Consider the following 21,199-nt stretch of genomic DNA (forward strand, 5'->3'; position numbering starts at 1 on the left):
GCATCCTGTCTCACTCAACCAGACGTTGAGATGCTGAGGTGATGAGCTCCAAGGATATGAGCAGGGCAGAGTTCTGCCTTTGAATATAAGGGCATTGCCCTCCTAAGAAGAGAAAAAATCATTTTCCTGATTGGGCAGTGGCCCATGCATGATAATTCAGGAGAGCAGAAAGCTGTTGAAATGCTCCAAGCCATTTGCATCTGCATGTATATAAAAGACCTTAGAAAGATGGTATTTAGCTGTTTATATCTTAAATTGCAATGTTTTAATGCTGAGAGGAGTCCATTTGTGCCCTGTATGATGTTTTGAACGCTTTTAGCATGCCAGTGTCAGCAGCAAAGCAGGATTTGATGATACAAACTGGACGGAGTCATTAGGCTTTTAATTTGAAGAGATGGGATACTGCCAGAACGAAGCAGTGCTATGCAGGGATGCGCAAGATCTGAGGCAGGAGCACTGCTGGGTAACACTGGGACAGCCCTGAGGTTACCAGCTCCTCTCTCTGTCAGGGGTTGCTCTTGCTTCCTGCATTCCCCAGTTTGTGCTTTGATGTACTGAGTAAGCAGTAACATCTTCAGCTCTCCTGGTAAGAGGTGGCAGAGCTCTCAGGCAAACATGTGAAGGTAGCAAAGGGCCATTACTCCACTCCTCTCACCTGACCACTGGTTCTGAGCCAGACAAGTTTTTCATAGAATAGTTTTGCTTAGAAGGGGCCTTTAAAGGCCATCTAGTCCAACCCCCCTGCAATCAGCAGGGACATCTTCAACTAGATCAGGTTGCTCAGAGCCCCGTCCAACCTGACCATGAATGTTTCCAGGAATGGAGCATCTACCACCTCTCTGGGCAACCTGGGCCAGTGTTTCACCACCTTGTTGTAAAAAAACTTCTTCCTTCTGTCTAGTCTTGCTGCGTTTCCCAGGGGCACTGCAGACTGTACATGCTATAGAGCAGTCCTGAGGCTGTATGAGAGTGGCATTGGAACTGGGGCTGGTCATAGTCCCAAATGTGCAGAGCTGCCGTAAAGCGCTTTGGCACTTTAACCTTTTACCCAGTTTATCGGGGCCTAATTTATCCTTACTCTTACTAGTAAGTGTCCTTCATTGGTAACCACCTACTTTGTGTAATTCTCTGAATGTCTTGAGCAGAAAATTCCACTTCCCTGTTAGATTTTTCCCAAATAAGCCACATGCATCTTGGACACAAGACCTTTATCGTATTTCAGGGTAAGGGTTTGTGTCTGTAAAAAAATATGATTGTTTTGGAACTTGGCAAAATTGTTCCAATGGCCATATTGCCTGAATCTAGAAAAACTTATCTTCTGTTTGCTTGGAGAAACCCTAGAGCGTCTGCCAGATAAGATCACATTTATTATGTTTTTTCCAACTCTGACCCTATAAAGTTTCCTTCCTAAATCATTGCTTTGCTGGAATCTGGCTGTTGTCACTCCTAGAATATTCTGCTGGAAACTAGCGTCTCTTTGATCTCCAGAAGTAAGAGTCAATCTTACTTGTAATATGTTAAAACCCCTTTCTCCTTAATCTGTTGAGCCGTGCTCTGAAAATGGAAAAGATTAGTGAGGTTTTTATCAGCTTTTGTGCTTAATTCAGTGCAGAAAGCCTACGTAGCGCATAGGGAAGAGGAAGCAACCTGTTTGTTTAGGCACGCTCCCATCCTGTGCAGATTTGTGGAAGGAGCTAATGAACGGGTGTTGTAATAACATTAACGTAACATCCATCTATTTTACACTCTTTGACAGGCTTTCAAACATGAGAATAGAATTGAAAATGAGTGTTAGATGCTGGCTACCTGTTTAGGGAGAGTCAGAAATCTGTCTGAAGGGAGATAGTCCTGTGCTTGTTTGAAAAAAAAAAAAAAGGCATTTAGGAGGTTTGTTAACCTGCTGAAGCACTGACCTGCGTCGTGTCAGAGCCTGGGTGCCACAAGGAGACCAAAGGGTTTTGTAATGGCTTTGTGTTCCACAGACATCCTTGGTCTCCAAATCTGGGAGGGAAACACAGATGATGCTTTGTTGTTGTCAATGGACCTCCCTCAGCTCTTCATAGGAGGCTGCTTTTCTTTCCAGGCTCCCGAGGGCTTTCCAAACATTCAGCTCCTTGAGGGTGACATTCCCAGAGGTCTCTGGGTACTGTTACTGCGCCGACAGCCTGGGGAGGGAGTTAGCAGACACCGGTAAGTGCCCTCCAGCAGCTGATCCTTTAGCTTGTGCAGCTTTGAATTCCCAAGGGAAAGGGCAAATAACACGTATCAGTCTTCAAATTCTTTTGGGACTTCAAGTTCATTCTTACAAAGGGTAAGACCACTGTGACCAGTGCAGTGTCCCTGGGAAAGGCTGGAGCTCGCTAATGAAATCCCACCCTTAGGACCAGACCTTCAGTCAGTAACAAGTGGAACTGCTGCCTGGGAGCTAATCCTGTCATTTTTGGGATGGTGGAATAGGATTTCTGAATGTCCAGCCTCTGCCCACACTAGAAAGCTACATCGTATTTGATAAGTTCAATTAACAAATGCAGGGGAATATAAAGACTGAACTATTTTCTTCGCCTTCAGGTAGAATGGTTTAGGTTGGAAAGGATCTTTGAAAACCATCTAGTCCAACTCCCCTGCCATGGGCAAGGACATCAGATAGCCCTTGTCTCTCATAGCCTCAGGATACCCTTTAGACATGTTAATAGTTGATGGGACACGTAAGAAGAAAGAATGTTTTTTCCAAGAAGGAGGAATGAGGAGATTGAGGACTTCCAGCTCCTCTTCCTTAGATACTGTGGTTTTAAAAAATGGGAAAAATGCAAAGCATGATAGCTTAAAATTTAGATGGTAGATGAGAACTTCAACAATTAATTCCCACAAGGGTGAGAAGTTCTCAAAAAAAATTGTGCACTTGGGAAACTTCTGAACGGCTTCTATTTTTGGTATACAACCAAAACGTTTTTTTGGTACCATCAGTTTCCAAGATTCCATCAATTACTCTACGGCAGACTGAACCTAACAAAACCACAGCACAGTGCAGGTTACAAGGTGTTCCTCCTCTTTGTTTTGGTAGATGTGAAGGCATAAAGCCAGGGACTGGGCACTCAGCGGTGGGTTGTGTGGTGTGGTGCATTAGAGTTATGCAGTATAAGTTCACATTTGGCCTGTTTAGAAGACTGGTTTTCTTTTTCCTATTAGGTTTCCAGTTCTTTTACTCTGGTGTAAAGCAGGTGACTTCTGTCTTAAAACCAGGCTCTGTGCTAAAGGTCTTTCTTTCCCAGGCTTGGAACTGCTGCTCGATGAAGTTTACGACACAGTTTTCTCCACGCTGGAGCCTGCCCGCACCTTCATGGAGACCAGCATATATCGGATCCTGCAGAGGCGGTTTCTGGGGGTTCAGCTAGCTACCTCTGGCAAGTTCAGATGTAAGTAGCACCCGGGTGGCGCCCTGTAAATAAGGTGAAAATTTTGGAGCTTATATGTGACAGCTGCCGTTGGGGAGAGTTGTTCTAGGAGTCTTTTGCACTAAAAGCATATCATATCACAGTTTCGGTGCAAGAATCAAGGTCCCTGAATTACAGCTGGCTTTTAACCTCTGGATTGTACATTCATACCAGCAGATTGTACCTGGCCTCTGAGCAACCCTTTCCCATGCACTTGTAGTTCCATTAGTTGAAATCCTGTGAACTCTCCATGTCTCTTGCCCTGAGATTATGGAGATGGATCTGATGATTTATTCAATTAAAAGCCTGAGAAAATGCTCCCAAATTTATGTCAGTACACTCAGAACTTGTGAGGATCTTACATTGACCACAACACACTCGATCCCCAGGAGGCTACTCAAGAGTTCCTAGCGCCTTTGCCAGCCAGGCTGAACTTCTGGATCTGCCCTTGGGTCCATTCCTGCCCTGGTCAGGGCACGCAAAAGGGGAGAGAGTTTCTCTGCCTACGGGCAGTGAACTACGTGGGACAGGAGGTCAGGTACCTCCTTCTTTCTCCTACACCAGTGCCCAAGAGAATTCCCTTGGCTGGGGAGAGTTTGAACACCCTGGTGTGATCCTTCATCCTCCTGTCTAAATTCCTCTGGCATGGCTGTCTGACCTTTGCTAAGGAGTTGCATCATCAGAGACATTAAGCAGATACTGATGTAAGTCTTCCAGCCACATCATCATGTGCTTTTTCTATTTCTGGGACCAGCTGATAATTCTAGGGAGTCTGGAAAGTATCTTCCCCCTCCCACTGCACAGCTCACGTGCTTCCCCCTCCCACTGCACAGCTCCCACTGCACAGACCACATGAGGTCTGACTGCAGCTCAGGATGCAGCGGCTCTCAGCAAAGATGAAGCTCTAACAGCCACAAGATGGAGATGTGACCACGTTCCTCAGCTGCTGAGGGGAACTGCTTTGGTGACTTAGTCAAATCTCACACAGTCACCTGAAGCCACACACATTAGGAAAGTTGTTAGATTTCTTTGATGAACAGCTTGTTCTGATGTGATGCTCTTGCTGCTTCAACCTGGTAGCTGAGCGTAGCTGGAAGACTCTTGAAGGTGAGAAATTTTTAGGCTGTAGGATTACAGATTGATATAAACAAGCAAAATCTCTGTTGGAAGGGTGGAGTCTAGTATTGGAAAGATCATAACTCAGAAAATTTGCTTTATGGAGTTTTTAAGCTTCTCTGCCATTTAGGACAGTCTGACAGGAATAGGGTCTTCAGATCCCTGGGGAAATGAAAGAAATTGGGTGGTCCCGGACCAAATCTCCACAGTCAGGTGGGTATCTTTTTGCAGGAGCAATGCCTCATTCTCTTGAGAAACATTGATGTTTGCCTTCACCTCAGTCTCCCAAGCTGCACATCTGTCTCTGTTCCCCAGCTTTGCCTTTGTGTTAAGGACCAGAATCATCTTGCCTCCAGCACAGCTCACTGAGATGCTGCTACTTTGCATACCTGTGACTGTGGCTGAAAAATATTTTGAGGTTTTATTTTCTGTTTATCTTTCAGAAAGGAATACCTACAGTAGAAGACCCTGGGGCCAGTTCTTCAGTGCAAAAGAGGATGTAGAATTCATATTTTGGGCTGGTACTGGAGGTGTCACCGAAAACAGTCAGGAAATTAAACTTTTTTTTCTTTTTTCTCCCAAATAGGCAAAGGACAGGATCAAACAGAGATGGTTCTGAAACTTTAAGCTTTCCCTCCTTAATGCATACTCTTTTCCTTCCAGGCCCCACAAAGTGTGAAGTTGAGTGGTACGCAGCCCTGCGGTACCAGCACGCCTACGTGCCCTCTTGTGATGCTGACGGGGGCTACAGGCCAGTGCAGTGTCAGCAGGGAGGACAGTGCTGGTGTGTGGACACCAAAGGGCGAGAGGTCCAGGGCACAAAGAGACAAGGGCAGCCCCCGGCCTGTGGTATGTATGAGGTTTGCAAAAGGAAAAATGAGCACATCCGTTGCTGTTTCTAGGAAGAACACCAAAGGACCAGGTCCCTTCACAGCTCTGACAGATTCTGATGTTCAAAAACTGGATCCAAAAACCTCCCTGGGGTTAAAAGCCACATCCTAATAAATTATCAAATGTCATATTCCTTTATTTTCCCTTATGACCTTTCTTTAGCCTTTTAGTTTTGCATACAGCAAGGCTTTTCTTTGTAGCCATGATGTCTGTCTCGACTCCAGGAGCTGGGACATTAAGTCAGAATATCTGGGCTAATATAAGGAAGCCAGTGATAGCGGTTTTGGGTTTTGCCTCCTTGCTTTGGTGAAATGCTACTGAACTTTTAAGGTATCTCTTTCTCTCATCCTGAGCAGGGTTTTTCCCTGTCTCCATCACTGCATACTTGGGCCATGAAAATTGTCAAATTCAGTGGGGAAAAAAAAAAATAATCAGAAAAGGTGTATGAGTTTGGGCTTCAAGAGATTCATTAAAAATACACCATCAAATCAGTGCCCCAAATGGAAATGACAGCAGAAATGTCCAAGGGCCGGAGGGGAGGAGGAAAGTTAAAAACTAGCACTACCTAAATATTCAGGATTGTGCTGGAGGGCTGGGGCACAGGGTCTTAACATGGGGGCTGCCTTGGGGGAAGGTAATTGCTCTGTCTGCGAGTCTTACCACGCAGATAGAGAAGGAGGAACCTTCCCGGAGTGTTACGACTCCAAGTCACTCAAAGTGCTTTGGGCACAGACAGGCTTACTGTGAAATGAAAATGTTCGCGTGCCCCCGAGGCTGATCACCAAGGATATTGCAAGGGAACCTCCGAGAGGCCTCGCCATATGTTGGGATGGGTTGTTTTCTCTTTGAATGTGCTTTGCTGAGCCCTCCTGATGATTTTGTTTTGGGGAGGGAGCAACGACTTGAGGCTGCTTGCAGCTTTTATTGGAGGACTCAGGAAATTTAAGCAGGGAAAAATTTCTGGAGACTAACTCCCAAGAAGGTATTTTGTGAGGATATAGCTGCAGCCTGTGTTCAGACACCTACATGCCATGTCCAGTTCTGCTCTGTTTTATTTCTCTTTTAATGTCTTTGACTCTCACACTCAGCAGCGTGGGCGCTGGAGGAGGCAGAGACGTAGGTGTGGGTAGCACGTTGGGTACTTGCATGACTTGGGGCACCAGGCAGTCCTGATAGGGACATGCTCTTTTTCAGACCTTTTACAGTAAATTCACCCCAGCAGGGCTTTTCTGTTTATTCCTCCTCACTCTGCTTTGATTTGATTCAACAGTGGGTAGGAAGAGAGAGTGTTTAAAGACCATGATCCTACATTTGTTTCGTATTAGCATACTTGCGGGACTGTGGCTTACACTGACTTATTGGTCCCCAGAGGAATGTTCTTCATCCCTCTTACCAAGAGCCAACATTGAAAACAGAAGGGGCCCATCCTACAGAAAATGCCTTGCTGTGAGCGACCCTGAGACCCTGCCAGGAACTGTGGAGCAGGACAAGGGTCTGAAAGGAGGAGTGAGAAAGTTGCTGATCACAATGCCTCACATTACTTGATAATCTATTTTAACAGCTTTCAAGATTTCCAGCTTTTATATCCTTACTGTTAACAGGATTCACGAATGTCTTATTATATTGCCTAAATGTGGAATAAATGAGGATGGGATGGGGAGGCCATTCTGGAAAAGACCAAATCTGTTTATCCACCATCCTAAGCAGTGGTGCTTAGGGAGAAAGTGTGAGAAACATGGAAATGCATATAGCTTCCATATATCCTCCTACAGACAGGAGAGGCCTTGAACTGGAGGCTGAACCCAGATCATTGTTTTCAGCACTCCCCTATGGAGTCATCTTCCAGGGATTTTGCCTAATTGCATTTTAACCTTTTATCCTTCCTAGCATCCTCTTGCAATAAATTTCATTGTCATAATTATGTGCTCCAATTCTGGACCATTCTAATTCCTGTACTGTGAGAAATATGTGGTAATAATTGTCTATTGTGAGTGATGTGAGGAACAGTGTTTTTTAAAAACCTTTATCATATTTTTTTTGCCTAAGCTGAGTAGTCTCTCCTACTGGAAAAACTGCTCTGTCCTCAAAATATTTTTGCATCCCTTTTCTATAATTCTGCTACTTTTCAAGGAAAGGTAACAGAGTGGCACGATTCAAGCTCCTGTGTGTATTCCAGAGATCCAGTCAATGCCGTAATCATCCTGTCTGTTTGATTCTCAGTGTTTTTATATCTACCAAGTCTTTCCTTTTTTGATGTGTTTTGAGCTTTAGACTGACATTTTCAGAGGTCCTTCTTCAGTGATGTGTTGCATCCTAACTCAGAGCTGTTGCCATCTGTGTATGAACATATAGATGGGGCTGGACGCAGATGCCCCTATGACACAACTTGGTCCAGGATGTGGGTGGTCAGGGCTACTGCTGGTACCCTCAATACCCCGATATTTGACTATTTTTGTTAAATTTTGTATTTTTTTTCCTTTAGAGCTCATTTGTGTATGCCATCTGGTCCTTAGCACTCAATTACTGCTAATTTTAACAATTTGTTTTCAAACCTCTTCTAATGAACACTTCACTATGAAACTGAAGATCTAGGTAGGAAGCCTCCATAAATTCCTCATTAGTGGGCATTAGTTAAAATAATTTTCTGGTTTTGTGCAATCTATTTCTCTTTCTTAGGATCACACATTGTGCCTGGGTCATTGGAGGTTTGCATTAGAAGCAGATATCCTACCAGAGGGTTAATGTATTTGAAAAAGGCTTTATTCATCCTCTCAGCCATAGGAGGCCATTCATCACAGGAATGAGGATTTACACTGGGACACAATAGAAGCAGAAAAGATACCAGAGCAGACAACTCTGGTGTGGTGAAGGAATATTTCCTTTCACTTTGTGTCTTGACTGAAGAAGCTTATTTTTTAGACCCTATTCAGCAACAGGTCAAATTTCCTTATCAATGTGTGTGATGCATAGTTGAGGAACTGGAGACAGGTTATACTATCCTTTCATGTGGTTTCCCATTGAAAGACAGCCATACAGGTCTTGGAGGTTCCAAAGTTTGATTATTTTTTTTTAAAAATCTTTGTCTAGGTGAAGAACAAGTGTGCATCTCTGAGAGACGACGGGCCTTGTCGAGGATCTTTTATGGCCCTGCTGGGTACTTCAGTCAGCCTGATTTGTTTTCCACGCCAGATAAGCAGTTGGAAAAAAAGACTGGCTTCTCAAAACCCTGCCCTCCCTCCTTCAAGGAGCTGTTTTTGGACTCTGGATTGTCGTCCCCAGTTGCACAAAGCCTGTATGCCAGCCAGATTCCTGGGCTAGAAACCACCCTGAGTGAAGCCATCACAGGGATGTTCCCATCAAGGGAACTGGCTCAAGTGGCACTGCAATTTACTGCCAATCCAAAGCGTTTCCAAGAAAATCTCTTTGGAGGAAGGTTCTTGAAGAATTTGATCCAGTTTAACTTCACAGGGGCACTGGGCACTAATGGGAAATACAGCATTGGCCAATTTTTCCCACAGGAAGATGTTACAGAGAGGGATAACAATTCCAGCCTTCTGGATTCAGCTGAGGCATTGTCATTGGAGGTATCAAAGGGGAGCTCCATTTTGAGTAAACCTCTTGTAGGCAGCTTCGGCCGCACAGTAACTCTACAGGACAATCAGAACATGATGAAATTCCTTTCCTCTGTCCTGGAATTACCAGAGTTCTTTACTTTTCTTCAACAAGTGATTTCTGTCCCTAAAAGTGTTGCTGAAGATTTAGGTGAAGTCGTGAAACTAGCATTGGGATCCAAAGACTGTGGTGAGTTGCCAAGGGACCTGTTTGTTCCAACATGCACCAAGGAGGGGAGATATGAGGAAGTTCAGTGCTATGCAGGACAGTGCTGGTGTTTGGACACTTCAGGTAAGGAAGTTCCAGGCTCAAGAGTTCAAGGCAAACGTCCAAGGTGTCCCACTGATTGTGAGAAGCAAAGAAGAAATCTGCAAAACTTGAAGCAAAGCCTGCCTGCGGGATCAGATCTTTTTATTCCCTCATGTACGGAGGATGGAGACTTTCTGCCACTCCAGTGTTATGGGACAAATTGCTTCTGTGTTGATTTGAATGGCAAGACTATTCCAGGAATAAGGGGAAAAGCTGGAAAGCCGATTCAATGTGAGTCCTAGAGACTGGGAATTTAAAATGCTTTCGTATTGTATTGGAATTTCATGATTCTTTCTTCATATCTGATTATATCTGAAAATGTATGGAAGATGTATACAAACAATATTGTCCCTTAACAGGAAACCCAGTAGCCCTAGGAGAATACTGGGAAATACAGTGTATGTAAACCTTGATATCCTAAGCCTTAAAGATGGTCCCCTCTTCTTTAAGTACGTAGGGTAGGCACACTCAAAACAGAGGAGCCTCAGGTTTTGCCTTGTTAATGAGCATATCATTGGTATATGTCTATACTTAAGTGTGTATAACATCCGTGATGCCCATGAGACCTGAAGCATCTGTGTAACTGGATGTGACCCATACTGAGTGAAAAAGCCCTTTTCCTTCCAGAACCAAGTCACCTGGGCATGGTCACTGGCTCATCCTTGTCCTGAGAACTGAAAGAGCTTCAGAGCCTTGAACCATGAAACTCTTTTAGTCTTTTAGCTTAAGAATATATCCCCCACTTGATAGGACGTCACAGGACTCTAAATGTAGGAGAGGAATTCAAAGGCTAATACGTTTCTCATAAAGGTCACGCAGTCAGGCCTGAAAAGTGAGTCAAAAATGACTTGTCAGCCATCAGCTTGCCATTGCAACTTCCTTCTAGTCTGAACTGCCTCTTCTTGCCCTTCTATTAATGTAATACAAAGGAAGAAGGAAGCACATAGGCCTGGGGTATTTGTCTTCCAAGCTTCTGTGAACTGAAAATGACACATCAACAGGGAGAACAGACCAAGAGAAGATCCTGCTTCTCATTTTGGAAGGAATAGCAGAATATCCAGCGGATGATAGTGGTACATAGTGAAGGAGCTCCTTTGAATTGCAGTTTGCAAGTGGGGAATTTATCACAATGATCTGAATTGGTAAGGGATTTATACCTAGCAACCCATCTGTAGTGCAATCAAAAATAAACAGGTTCATAATTCTCTGGTGCTCAAAAGGACATGAGCCCCTGTATTTGCTATGTTTGTAGAGCCGCTTGGTGGCAAAATGAAATTTGGCTTTGGAGACAGCAGAAAACGCTTCCAAGACAAACTCACTTCAGGATGGTATTTTTATATTCAGCTGTAATATCCAGTAGAGAATAGGGAGGAGAGGACGACAGAATCTGAAAATTCTGGTTTGATCCAAGGGGAAATAAAACCAGTTTTATTCTGCTGTTCAGATGGTTGTTTTTGCAGGGATTGGCTGAATAAGAACTAATTACCAGATGATCAAGTGTATTTGAAATACTTAGTTGGTGTGAACAGATTCAGGAAGACATTTAGTGACATCAAACACCTATCCCCCTCAGTAACAACCACAGGCACCTAATGTGCTCACATGCTTTTAAAAATCACAGGTATGTGCATTTTTCAGTGCTCACGAGCCTTTGGAAATCTTACCCTGGTTCAACATAGGAGCTTAAGGGCATTGAACCTCTTGATAACAGCCCAGAAATGTTGTTGTTAATATTGGGACCAAGTTTTAGTAACGGTGTTTATAGTACCAGGGGGAAGAAGGTATTGTATATCTTCCGTGCATTCATAAGACGGTGCTATGCATGTTTTTCTTTTCCCCAGGCCCAAGTGCTTGCCAAGTAACAGCTGGTCAGGAGTTTCTAAAGGCTGTGAAACTCCTGTTGTCAGATCCCAGTGGTATGTCTCAGCTCTCCAGTGTTTACCTCCCACAGTGCGATGCTGGTGGTGCCTGGAGGCAAGTGCAGTGCAGTGGTCCCCCTGAGCAGGCCTTTGAGTGGTACGAAAGGTGGATCGCAGAGAACAACGAAGGCAAACCCCTGCCCATTGCCGATCTGTTGAACATCATAACTGGGTATAAAGAGGCATCTTCCAAAGGCTTTTCAGATTTTATTAAAGCTTTGTATGAGGCCGGCCACCAGAATGTCTTCCCAGCATTCACGACATATTCCTCCTTCACTGATCTCCCACCTGAAGTGCTGGAAGGAAACGTGACCAGTGCATCTGAGAACGTTTTACTGGATCCATATACATTCTGGCAGCTTCTGAATGAGCAGTTGACCTATTACCCAGGGCCGTACACTGATTTCAGTGCTCCATTAAGCCACTTTGAACTTCGTGATTGTTGGTGTGTTGATAGCAAAGGAGAAGAGCTGCAAGGAACAAAGGCAGAAGTGAACCACGTCCCGGCATGTAAGTAACAGAATTTCTGGCACATAAGTAGCAGTTTGTCATCTTTTCTTTTATGCCACAAGAGGAAAGTCTCAGGAGGACAACAAGGATGTCGTGAGGTTATGCAGGGAGAAAATTAGAAGGTACAAAGCTCAACTAGAACTTAATCTGGCTACTGCTGTAAACAACAGGCCCAGTCACCGATGGGTTTATGAAATGCTTGACTAACCTGATCTCCTCCTATGACAAGGTGACCCGCTTATTGGACGAGGGAAAGGCTGTGGATGTTGTCTACCTAGACTTTAGTAAAGCTTGTGACACTGTTTCCCAGAGCATTCTCCTGGAGAAACTGGCTGCCCATGGCTTGGACAGGTGTACACTTCACTGAGTTAAAAACTGGCTGGAGGGCCAGGCCCAGAGTGTGGCAGCCAGTCACAAGTGGTGTTCCCCAGGGCTTGGTATTGGGTCCAGTTCTCTTTAATATCTTTATCAATGATCTGGATGTGGGGATGGAGTGCACTCTCAGTAAATTTGCAAACAGCACCAAATTGGGTGGGAGTGTTGATCTGCTTGAGGGTAGGAAGGCTCTGCAGAGGGATCTGGACAGTCTGGATCGATAGGCCAAGGCCAATGGGATGAGGTTCAACAAGGCCAAGTGCCGGGTCCTGCACTTGGGTATACAACTACCTGAAAGGAGGTTGTGGTGAGGTGGTTTGGTCTCTTCTCCCAACTAACAGGCGATAGGACAAGAGGAAATCGCCTCAAGTTCAGCCAGGGGAGGTTTAGGTGGGATATTAGGAAAAATTTCTTCACTGAAAGGGTTGTCAAGCATTGGAACAGGCTACCCAGGGAAGTGGTTGAGTTGCCATTCCTGGAGGTATTTAAAAGACGAGCAGATGAGGTGCTGAGTGACATGGTTTAGTGGTGGAGTCGCCAGTGCTAGGCTAACTGTTGGACTTGATGATCTTAAAGGTCTCTTCCAACCATAATGATTCTATGATTCTATGACTTTCAAGAATGCCTTAAAATGAGGCAAGAAGAATTTACTTTACTGTTTCTCACTGCACAGTCAAGAGTAACAGGTATCCGCTAGCAGTCACTAGGAGAAGAGTGAGGCCACCACTGTAGTTTGGTAAGCCCTCTGTCTAGTCAACTCCACCAAAGCTGTTGGGCTCTCTTTGGGATTACTCCTGAAATATGCAGATGACCTCTATTATAAATGTAGTCACTAATACCATTCTTATCACATAGTAATTTTCCAGCTGGGAGGAAGAGAAAGGACAACAAATAGCAAACTTCCAAATGGGCAAGGAGTGCTGGAGATACCAGTCCTGTGGACAAATGGGGAATAAAGGGGACAAAGCAGATAGGCAGAGTTATTTTAGTGGACAGGCCTTCACTGAGCTGGTTTGCTGTGTTGAACTGCCATATCTGAGTCAGTAGATGTACAGGAGAGGACAGGACAAGTGTCAGCTGCCACTCTGGACACAAGGGTTTCCTTTCTCACACTCTTCTCATTATCCAGTTTTTTATGACAATGATTGAGGGATGGTTCTGTAGAGGCATATAACTCCATTTGTAACTAATGATGAGGAGGTAACTTAAAATTACCAAGGCTTTGGCCCAAGACTTGGAGAATGTTTGGATGATTCCTGGTACTCTTGGACTCTTCTGGTTATATAACTAGATGTTGATGAGTCTCATTTGCTTGCTTCATGAAGCAATTCAAAATCAAGCAAGTGCAGGAGGAAACAGAAGATACTAATTAAAAGACAAGTTAGTTTTTACATGCAAATCTTTATTGGATATAGATGAAAGACACTGAAATACCCTCTGTTTCTACAGGTCCTGGTATATGTGAAGGTGTTAAGCAAGAAGCCATGAAATTTGTGGAGGAGGCAGAGCAGCTCATCCTAGCATCAAATAGTTCCCATTTCCCTTTTGGAGAAAGCTTCTTGATGGCAAAGGGGATACAACTCACAGACAGTGACCTTCTACGTTCTGCTCGGCCCTATGAGTCAGAGGTGATGGTCTCTGAAAAGCTGTTATCGGGCAGCGACTATGCTCTCCAGCTGGCTGCACAGTCAGGTAGGTGAAAGAGAGATGAAAGCTTTATTAAATGGATTAATGTCTAGGATCTGTGCAAGAATATTCTATGTAAAATTCAACTTTGATGAAAAACAGGTGCAACTTGGTGAGTATCATTAATCAGTGTAATTAAACTGCCAATCCAAGGACTGATTTCAGTTGTCTTATATGTATGAGACCATGCATATGTAAGATCTGGACACCTACCAGCCTTGATGTACTTGCAGCCTTTGTTAATGTCCCTTCTAAAGTGCAGGGAACAATCAGGTGTTTACAAACATGCATGTTTAAAAGATCTCTGTTTAGATTGGCCACTAATATCTATCTTTCACTTATCTTTTATAGTCTTGCATTTCTACTGGCGGAGTCACTTTACTTCAAAACATTCTGCTGGGGAAGCAACGCAGTTGGGATTTTTCCCTTACATCCCACAGTGTGACGGCCTGGGAAACTGGGAGCCAACTCAGTGCTATGAGAGCACAGGTGGGCAGTTGCTAACAAGCTACTCTGGGCTGTCTGAACAAAGGAAACCAAAGCAGAATTCTAATAAAAAGATGGAAAACCTGTGTATCCAAACTGGAGAGAGAGTATGTCATCTACAAGATGGGTAGAAAATTGACTGGAGTGAGGGACTCAAGTGGCAGCTCATTGGGGCGTTACTTGCTGATAGCTGTGTTCCTTGGGTGTCAGTTCAGGGGCTGGTATTGCTCAATGCCTTCATCAATAACCAGGAAGATGTGATGGAGTGCATTTTCAGCAAGTGTATGGATGATACCAAGTAGCTGGGAGTAGATGATACACTGCAGGGATAGGGTTGCAGTGGAAGAGTCTCACCAGAGATGCTACATTTCCATTCTCACCACTGCTCTCAGGTCTTGTCTACCTATCTCTGGCCAGCAGAGTTAACTGTGACTTAGATTTACTGACTGCTTCCTATAGTGCTGCTGAGGATGAAAATCTTCCCAATACGCAACAAAGCATATTGCAGTACAATGGCTAAAATAAAGCTGCTTTTCTTCCCTGGCCAGGTCATTGCTGGTGTGTGGATGAGAGAGGACGTTATGTCATGGATTCCTTGGTCTCACGTTCAGCAGAACTTCCCAAATGTCAGTTGGTTTTTCTTCCTAAATATTTGTCTTTATCTGTTCTTACAAATTTTAATATTTATTGAAAATTCTGGTATGATATGCATGAAGCAAGGCTTGTTTCTAACCGTTACAAGAACCAAAAAGAAATTTTATGCTTGTTTTGCTAATTCATTTAATTTCACTATGTGTGATATTGGCTTGCATGATTTGAGAATGGACCCTCTACTGTCGATGGTCCTGCTTGAGCAGGGGGGGTTGGACCACATGTCCAACCAGATATCTCCAGAGATCCCTTCCAACCTCAACCATCCTGTGATTCTGTGGTTATCAAACACCGATCAGGAATTCCCTGCCTGAGGCTGTAGCAGAGCCTAATGGAGCTGGGCTGTGCGAGGGAGCTGGGGAATGTACCCCTTTCTCTACCTTAGTTTTGAGAACTTGATTTTATTTTAACATGTGTATGTTCCCTCTTACAGGCCAGACGTCATGTCAGCGATCTCAAACCAATGCCTTAATTTCCAGCTGGAGACAGAGCGGTTCCAAGCTGGGTGCCTCCACAGCAGATCTATTCGCCCCCTACTGCCTTGAGGTGATTTCACATGACTGAGGGACGAAGAAACAAAACCTCCCCGATTTAGCTTACACCATGCCAAAGGCCCGTACAGTGTCAGCCTAGGCTTCTTAAGCATTCCTTGTGCATTCCTATTAACCTGAAAGAAAAGGGAAAGAAAACAAGCAACAGACGTTGCCCTGCATGAGGCAGAATTTAAATAGCTTTGAGATGAAGACTGGGAGTAGGAAGCTCTGTCCCTGCCTGCTCTGCCCTCCTGCAGGGTGGCTCTGCCAAGTCCTTTTGCAGAGCTGTGCTTAAAAGGCACAACTTAATTGACTGGCATTTGGGGGGCTCTTTCTTCTTGAGCTGTGGGAGAATGTGAGGACAAGAGAAAGTTGGATGCAGGTATCCCAGAATAGGGTCCACGATGCTTTCGAAACATCATGGTGAGCAGGATAGAGTACTGAGATGGGTGAGGAACAGAAATTTCAAACCAAGATTATACCAGAACTTTATCCCAATGGGTTCTCAGTCTGTATACTATTTCTCTCAGGGCCTGGTCTGCGTATTAAATTAGGTAGAGTGTATTTTAATATTTTGCGTTTCTTTTCAATGTGTTGTATTAATGGAAAAATGTAAATATAATCAACTATTTTAACGAGCCTTTGGGGTATGGATTGTGGTGTGTCTGTATTAATATACATTGCTCTTCAATGGCGTGTAATTGATTCTTTGTAGACAGGAGAATACGCTGTGCTACAGAGATCCGACACCGACGCTTGGTGTGTAGATCCTGCGTCAGGAGAAGTATTTCAGCGCAGCAGCAAAGATTTGGATGGCAATCCTGAGTGTGAGTAATGCTTTACCCACAGTCTGTGACACTAGGGTCAATGCCTCATGCTTTGTGGTATGTGTACTTTCCTTTCCAGAAAGATGCCTGTGAAAACATGGGGGGCTTACAACTTAATTCCTCACTGATATGGTACATACAGTCAACATGTCAACATCGAAAGGGTGCCTGAAAATAGTTATCCTTTGCTTTCATAACACCAGAAATAAAAGAGTCTAGACAAACGGATGAAGAAGTTTCCATACATTTTTTTACTTTCCATTTCTTACCATCATAGAAAATTCTTCGGGCTCACGGATGAGTTTTCTAAAGCAGTGAATCCTGAACTATGGGAACTGGGACACATGCAGTGAGTCCATTTCACATGGTCCACAACTGCTCCAGGGAATGCTATTAGGTCTATCATATTTTTGTATTATCTTCAAATAAAGACTGAGAACTGTTGAGGTCTCATAGGAGATGGTTGATCTATTTTAAAATGTAAATAATCATATTATTACATTTTAAATGACATTACTCAAAAATTCTTACTAAAAAGATTATTTTTTAAAATTTAAAATACCGGCATGTAAATGATGAACTATCAAATCTATGGCAAAAAAATATGCAAATACATAATAAGTATCAGTATTTTTTCAACTATTTTATTGATGCAAACCCATATAACTTGAACTTCGATCTTTAGAAAGAAATGTGGGTTTTCTAGTGAAAGTAAAATTCCCTGTTTCTATAAGGGTTCAAATTACTTATGGTTCCATGATCACTTATCTTTCTTCCTTCCAATAAGGCATTTTCTATGTTTTATTTTCTATGCTGTCATTTTATAATGAAAGCACTGCTGTTAAAATCTTTAGGACAATTCTGTGCATTAGTATAGTTCATCTCTGCAGATAGCCAGTTTATTGTCTTCTCTTCTGTGTCTTGCAATGAATTTCTCTCTTTAAAGGTCCTAGTGTCTGTAATATGCTGAAGTCTAAATCTGCCTTACGAGAAGCTGGCAAAGGCTACATCCCGCAATGTGAAGGGAGCAACGGGACTTTCTCACCCATGCAGTGCAGCCAGGATCAAGAGAGCTGCTGGTGCGTCTTTGACAATGGAGAAGAGGTGCCAGGGACACGAGTAAGCGGAGGAAGACCCACATGTGCAAGTGAGTTCCTGCTTGAGGCACGTTGCTTCTGAGCAAATCCAGCTCTGGAACTTGACCTACCTCGAAACTTTTTCCAGTATTTAGTTGCATTTAATCTTCTTTGTTCAGACCTTTATAGAGACTTTTGCTCAAGCAGTATGCTTTGTGTAATAGTGGATTTCAGACCTACCTGGGCACAATGTCCAGTTTTCTCCAAGTGCTTTGTCAGGGAGAAAACAGAAAGGGAATGGATCTTTGATTTTCCCTTATTCATAAAATTGGTTAAATCAGAGCAGTTGAGCTATAAAACTAGAAAGTCAATCTGTACAGCTTGCTGCAAACTTGAACTTTTTCCAGTCTGAGCTGGCTCTGGGATTAAAAGCCATTCACTGACTAAAATAAAATTTGAAAAATGTATGCTTCTGCCATTCCTACTCTTGGCTTGTAACCAGAGTTGTGAAAAGGATGTGCCAAAACACTGCATATTCACAGAGTATTTCCTGCATGACCAGAGCTGCGAAGCACTGGAATTCACTCATGGTTTCCAGTGAGGTGTCCAAATGGGAGACTTTTGGATAAATTTAATTTGCAATGACCTTTATACATCTCCCCATCACCGAAGTGAAGCAAAACAAATTAAACTTTCTACAAGGCTATGCTCCAAAGTGTAATGATTAGTGGAAACTTGATTTGCAAAAAGAAAACCTTCAACTCATGACTGCAGGACACCACTGTTTCCATAGTTCTGTTGGGTTTTTTTAAATGAGAGCTGCTGGTAGATTTAGGAAAATGAGACCACATGATAAGAACTGGTGTCGGTTTCCTTTCGTGATTCTGCTATATAAAGAGCAACGTGGTCACCAACCAAATACCCGATTGTGTCAGCCCAACTGGATGTAAGGCATTTTTAATAGATTAGGTAGCTCCTCAGCCAACTTCGAAACCACCACCAATGTCATCTTCTTTGAACTCTCTTGCCCCAGTAGAGAGCTATGCAGATGGGATTTTAGGAGAAGCCACAGGGAGACCTCAGGGTTGTATCTGCCCCATGCATTGTGGTGGTGTATGGAGATGCCCAACAGAGCTCTGAAGAGATGACCTCCAGAGCTAATGTTGCGTAGCCATGTGAGCATAGCAGTCCAATAGAGGTTTCTACCTCTTCAGAGAAGCAGAGCTGATCAGTCTGACAAGTACAGTGCTGCTGCCATCCTCTGTCAGGTTATGGGATAGTATCTCTGTGGGATGTGAGGCTGTGTGATATTTCTTTTGTTTGGACCCACTGGAGGAACTCAGTGTGACAGTTGGCAGTCAGCAGTACAGATTGACATTCCCATAGACTCTGAAGGTAAACAGGGAAAAGTGGAAGTGTTTCTTGTAGGCCAGAGAAAAGTCAGAACTAGTTGTAAATGTTAAGTCATTGATATCTCCTCCTCTCCATGAAAGCTCATCTTCTGGATTTCCCCCTAAATTCCAAGGGAATTTATGGAATATGTTCTAAGGAGTTGTACCCCGAGATACGGCTTTAAGATGTCTTTACATTTTTTGTGCTCGTCTGATATTTCTTGTAATGCTGTACTTTTCCTAGAGGAAAGAGTGATTGAATGATTAATGACCTTTCTTTTTTCAAACAACTGAGCCGAGAGAGACAACTGCTTAGAAAATATAGTGGAAACCTGGCTTCACTGAAAGCTATCTGTTATTTTCTGCAGAGAAATACCATTGAAATAATCTTTAATGATTTTCCTGGATTTTGAAATAACAATGGAACTTTTTCATGCTAAACAACTTAGTTTTTGCATCTTTATTCTTACACAATAGTTACCTTTCCCCACAGTCTATCCAGTCTTATAACTCTAGTCCTGGGAACTGCTAATAATTGTTCAGGGAAAAGGGAAGAGAGTACTATCTCACTGTCTTGGAGATCTTGTCTATCAGCAAAAGAAGCTGTTGTGGTGGGAAAATATGATAAGCTTCTCTTCCAACATCAGAACAGACAGCTGTAAACAGCAAGTAATAACTTCACAGTGCCCAGCACATGCAATGAGGTTTTCGTTAGCTTACTCATTTCCATCAGAGGTAGAATCCAACTTTTTCTAGTTAACATGCACAGGAGAGATGATGCCAAGTGTCCTAGCAGTCCTCACATGAATCTCCCATCCTCACGCCCACTTTCCACAGCTCTGAGTGGAGACAGAGGAGAGAAAGGAGAAAATGTCCCAGAGACAGTAATTTCCCTGTGTAAATCTTTAGAAACACCTATGAAAGAAATGTCAATATTCAACTGGATTCTTATTCACAACTACAGGACTGAGAAACTGGGTCAGAAATAGAAGAACAACAAAGTAGTGCAGGCTTGATAATGATAGTAAATGAGATGACATCTGTAGAGAGATAAATGAGCGAATTACTGATTGTGAACTGAAACCTGTGAACCACACCGGGAAACCATCCATCACTTATGTTTTGGGGGCTGGTTATTTCCCTAGTTCCCACACCAACTCTCATTGTGGCAGCAGACAGTAAAAGACTGTACCAAGCATATGGCTGAGACTGGATTTGACTTGCTGGATATTGAAATGTGTTACAACAATGAAGAGACCACATGCTGGTTTTTATACACTTTGTATAAAGAGATATTAATGTAATTTACATATCATGGTCGATGTAGTTTGCATTGGATAGGATAAGTATTACCATCTCTTTTACAGTGATAACTTTTGGTCCTAAAATCTCAGGAGGTTTATTAAAAGCTTTTTAAGCAAGGATACCAGGTTTCCACCTTAACTGAAAAAGAGGCTGGATATAGAGTCAATGAGTGAAGAGGAGGAATATACTGGCCCCATTTACAGAGTTATTGCAGAAAAGATGCTGTAAAAGAAACTTGGAAAAAAAATCTGTTTGGCAATTCAGAGAGACAGATATGAAAGCCTTTTATTTTGGCATTGAAAATGCTCAGAGTTGGAAAACAAAGATGTACTGTGCACCCTGGATCCCAAATGCATCTTGCAATGTTTTAAGCTTTAGCTGAAGTGGCTGCTAAGTTAAGGAATTAATCTTGATCTCTCCATCAGAAGGGTAGAAAGAGGCTGCTCAGACTTGAGCCATCAGCAGTGTTTGCCTTTCTGCAGTGACTAGGGGGGCTGGGACTGATCTGAACATTGGTATTTGGAAAATGATTTATACATACACCAAGCAAGTGACTTGTATGATATGAGAACAGCTTTTTCTTTATATTTATTTCTGGGTGAGGATGATTTTTTTTTCTTTCTATGCTTTGTAGCTCTAGAACTCAGAAGTGTTTGATTATAACTAGATTTATTCAGCAATTAGGTTGGGATTTGGCTAATATTGAGTCAAGCGGTTGGTTTGTACTGATTAGTAGAAATTAGTTATCATTGTAGTTAGTCTGCTATAAAAGTTTATTACAGTGGGCTAGCAGAGTTCAAATGACTGTATTGATGCTGAGTTGATAGGGTAAACTTTGTGCTCCAACTCCAAAGCTGTATGCTACAGTTAAGAACCTGCTGGGTCACCAGAAGCATCCTGGTGCTGCTGAAGACACCTCAGTCACGAGCTCCTAATATTAAAGTTTTCAATCTTCACTCTAAAGGGAATCAAGACTTTTTTTTCTGCCCTGCCTATTTCCACTGGCTGTCTTTTGTAAAGGTTTGTTCTGCTGATGGTTAGAAACCTTCTTCTCATTTCCTGCTTAAATTTATTCAAGAGT

At 43.1% G+C, this 21,199-nt stretch overlaps 1 protein-coding gene across 1 annotated transcript in view; it reads left to right on the forward strand.

Annotated features, from left to right (window-relative positions):
• The window catches only part of TG (thyroglobulin), a 155,906-nt gene that overhangs the window by 6,139 nt on the left and 128,568 nt on the right, over positions 1-21,199 (forward strand). Inside the window, exons 6-16 of the mRNA XM_074144697.1 lie at positions 2,084-2,190; positions 3,270-3,413; positions 5,211-5,396; positions 8,526-9,590; positions 11,201-11,788; positions 13,613-13,855; positions 14,201-14,338; positions 14,884-14,961; positions 15,420-15,532; positions 16,235-16,346; positions 17,293-17,493. Of these exons, the coding sequence (XP_074000798.1) occupies positions 2,084-2,190; positions 3,270-3,413; positions 5,211-5,396; positions 8,526-9,590; positions 11,201-11,788; positions 13,613-13,855; positions 14,201-14,338; positions 14,884-14,961; positions 15,420-15,532; positions 16,235-16,346; positions 17,293-17,493 (2,975 nt within the window). The remainder of the gene's footprint in view (positions 1-2,083; positions 2,191-3,269; positions 3,414-5,210; positions 5,397-8,525; positions 9,591-11,200; positions 11,789-13,612; positions 13,856-14,200; positions 14,339-14,883; positions 14,962-15,419; positions 15,533-16,234; positions 16,347-17,292; positions 17,494-21,199) is intronic.

This window comes from Numenius arquata, chromosome 3, assembly GCF_964106895.1.
Source record: "Numenius arquata chromosome 3, bNumArq3.hap1.1, whole genome shotgun sequence".
Classification (NCBI taxonomy): domain Eukaryota; kingdom Metazoa; phylum Chordata; class Aves; order Charadriiformes; family Scolopacidae; genus Numenius; species Numenius arquata.